General features: G+C 39.4%; 1 protein-coding gene across 1 annotated transcript in view; it reads left to right on the top strand.

Moving 5' to 3' along the window:
- Positions 1-651: 651 nt before the first annotated feature.
- LOC107744562 (fibroblast growth factor 13-like) overlaps positions 652-2,991 on the top strand; it is a 30,810-nt gene continuing 28,470 nt past the window's right edge. The window contains exon 1 of the mRNA XM_016558277.1: positions 652-1,317. Within this exon, the coding sequence (XP_016413763.1) occupies positions 1,128-1,317 (190 nt within the window). The 5' untranslated portion in view covers positions 652-1,127. The remainder of the gene's footprint in view (positions 1,318-2,991) is intronic.

The raw sequence follows: 2,991 nt of genomic DNA, 5'->3' as shown, positions 1-2,991 counted from the left end.
GTGGGGGCGTGTTAGAACGAGCCATTTTAGGTAGGCGTGGCTGACTCTTAACTTTTATAAAGAATATCTCTTTGGATTTGAGACTTTAGTCTTTGCAACTTTACAGATCTTCTTTATGCACCAAGAGCTTGTAACACCCCAAAGAGAAAGGAAAACTTGAAATCGCATCATATGACCCCTTTAACCAAGATCTGATGGGTAAAGAAAATTTGTAGTTTAGATTTATTTATTTATGTTTCCTCTTGCAAAATGATGCTAATAAAACCTACTGGAAATGTTTACATTTAACTAAATCTAAATGTCTATTTAATACATCATTTCGTTTAAACAGAAGTAAACGATAAACACCCAATTACGCCATGACGTAAAAGAATTTCTGAATCATTGTAACCGGTTCTTTGAAATGAGCTGCTCGAAAGAACCGACTCGCAGAGATACCTTCCGCACTTGCAGTCAGATACCACAAATAAACCGAACAAACTGTTTTGTCTTCACGTTGAGTGGTTTACCTTTTCCGTATTTGACTACCGCCACGAGTTAACTTGTAGTCGTCTGTATCTACAATACAAAGGGATTCCGAAGATTAACTGAAAACTAACTCTCTCTCTCTCGCTCACACACACACACACTCAAAGCGCGCGCACCCAAGAGTGAATCGCGCTCGTGCGCTCGCTAACAGGTGTTTCTCTCACATGGCTCTGTTCTGTGTGCTGCTGTGACTGACTGCTTTGTGGGATGCTGCGAAACGTGTGCTCGGTGTCTGGAGGAACATCTTCTCCGTTTTTAGTCGAAATGGCTAGATAGTGACATTATCTGGAGACAGATGCGGTAAGACTGCAGCCAATTGAATGTAGAACCGTTTGAGGACTTTATCTCCGAAGAAAATGAGCGTTGGAGAGATGCGCGTACCGTCACCTACATAATTGCGTTTTGTGTTAAAGCTGTATTAGTTTACAACTCCTTTCCGCCGATCTGTCATTCTCATTAACGAACGATGGCGGTGACTTGTGAATGAAGACTTGAATGTGAGCTGTTCAGTGAAGAAATAAAGAAATCGTGTCGTTGAGGAGGTGGGGAAACGGATTGTGTCCTCTGAAAGTTTTGGGTGTCGCACCGTCAAACTGGCCATGGCTGCGGCGATCGCCAGCTCCCTTATTCGGCAGAAGAGGCAGGCGAGGGAGCGTGAGAAATCAAACGCCTGCCGCTGCGTGAGCAGTCCGAACAAAACCAAAGGAACATGCGAGAAACCCAGTCGACTCAGTGTCTTCTCCAGAGTCAAGCTTTTCGGCTCCAAAAAGCGCAGGAGGAGACGACCAGGTCTGATGTTACCTGTGTTTTTGAATCCTGACTTAATATGGCTATTATATGTGTAACTGCATCTCTGTCATTATCAATGCATTTGTGTCTGTACTTTTAAAAATAATGGATTTTAAAATGTTGCATTTTGAATTTTCAAAAAGTACTTGCCATTCCTATTAAGCAGGACACTTACTGCTTTCAAAATTCAGCCAGCATGTACTTTCACACTTTAGAGTGAGATCTCATTCAAACTCAGATACACGACCTTACTGAACTTTTCAGGCATTTTGACCAAATAATTTGTAAGGGGGAAAAGACAGAATTGTATACAACTTTGTTATTCTGCAGATATTGTGTTGCAGTGATGTTGATACTGATTCGGTGTCAGCTCTCTAGTGTGTTTCATCCCTTCAGAGACACAGGGACAATAGAAAGCAAACTAAGCAGGTTATTGTTTGGCACATTTTTGGACAACAGCTATCTAGCAAGCTAGATGAGACTCTGGTGATTTAGTCTCACAATCTGGACCATATAGATATTCTGCAGCAAAATTTGCTGTTACCTGTTTTGAATGATTTTTATAGTTTTATTAACTACGGAAAGTGACTTCAGGTCAAATAATTAAGTAACATAATTCATTATTGATATTATGATGATCTGTGTGTGGTCAGACTTTGTGTGGATGATCTGTAGTTTACAACTCCCTCCATAAGTAGCAAGACCGATCATATTCTGCTTGGAAATCAGTAGAAATTTTCTTTAATTGTGAAGTCCATCCATCCATCCATCCATCCACCCATATCTATCTATCTATCTATCTATCTATCTATCTATCTATCCCACGCACACATTCAGCACAACTGTTTACGTACAAGCTTGTCATTGTCCCAATTACCTTGCCTCCCTCCCCAGACAGCATCTTACATAACCCTTATGTGACACCTAAGCAGAAGTGTGGAAGTTTGTGTGTGTAGTGGCAGTTGTTTGCAGCAGTGATTCTGTCTTTATTAAACAGTCTCATGCCTAACAATCTTGTTTAAAGATGCACATGGACCAACACACATGAACATAAGCATATATCCATATCCATGTTTAATAAGTTGAGAAGTGGTGCCTTTTCGAAATGAAATTTAGTATGTTCATTCAGACATTTATCCAACCAGTTGTAATGTATCGATACTGTACCGTACTATAGCATGTGTTATGGTAATGCATTTTGGTTTATTCTGGATTTACTTCTAATAGCCTTATTTGAAATATGCATATTCTCTTAGCATTCTCTTGACTGAAATATTAGGGGATGTTTTACATTTTAAATAGTTTAAATTATATATAAATAGTTTTTATTATAAGATGTAACCTAATATCCACATTTTTTAATCTCCTATGATAAATGAAAGTTAAGCAGTGTTAATAGCATGATCCACCGACTCTCTAAGCCTTATTAACTACAGATCTGCTGATGCAATCTGGTATTTTGCACAGGAGAGCTGTGTCCTGTATAGTTGTGCTTCTTCGTTCCAGTCATGCAGATCAGACCCATGTAAGGTGATATAGCTCTCTGCATTTACATATTCGCATGAATTCTTATCATGGCCAGAAGACTGCAGTTTCCTTGCAAATTGCAGCTCTCACCAATTTTCTATGTGGTGGCTCTGGTGACTATTCCCACGTGTATATATATATATATAT

This window comes from Sinocyclocheilus rhinocerous, unplaced genomic scaffold (assembly GCF_001515625.1).
Source record: "Sinocyclocheilus rhinocerous isolate Xijiao unplaced genomic scaffold, SAMN03320098_v1.1 scaffold557, whole genome shotgun sequence".
NCBI lineage: Eukaryota > Metazoa > Chordata > Actinopteri > Cypriniformes > Cyprinidae > Sinocyclocheilus > Sinocyclocheilus rhinocerous.
This window is presented reverse-complemented; position numbering and strand designations above follow the sequence as displayed.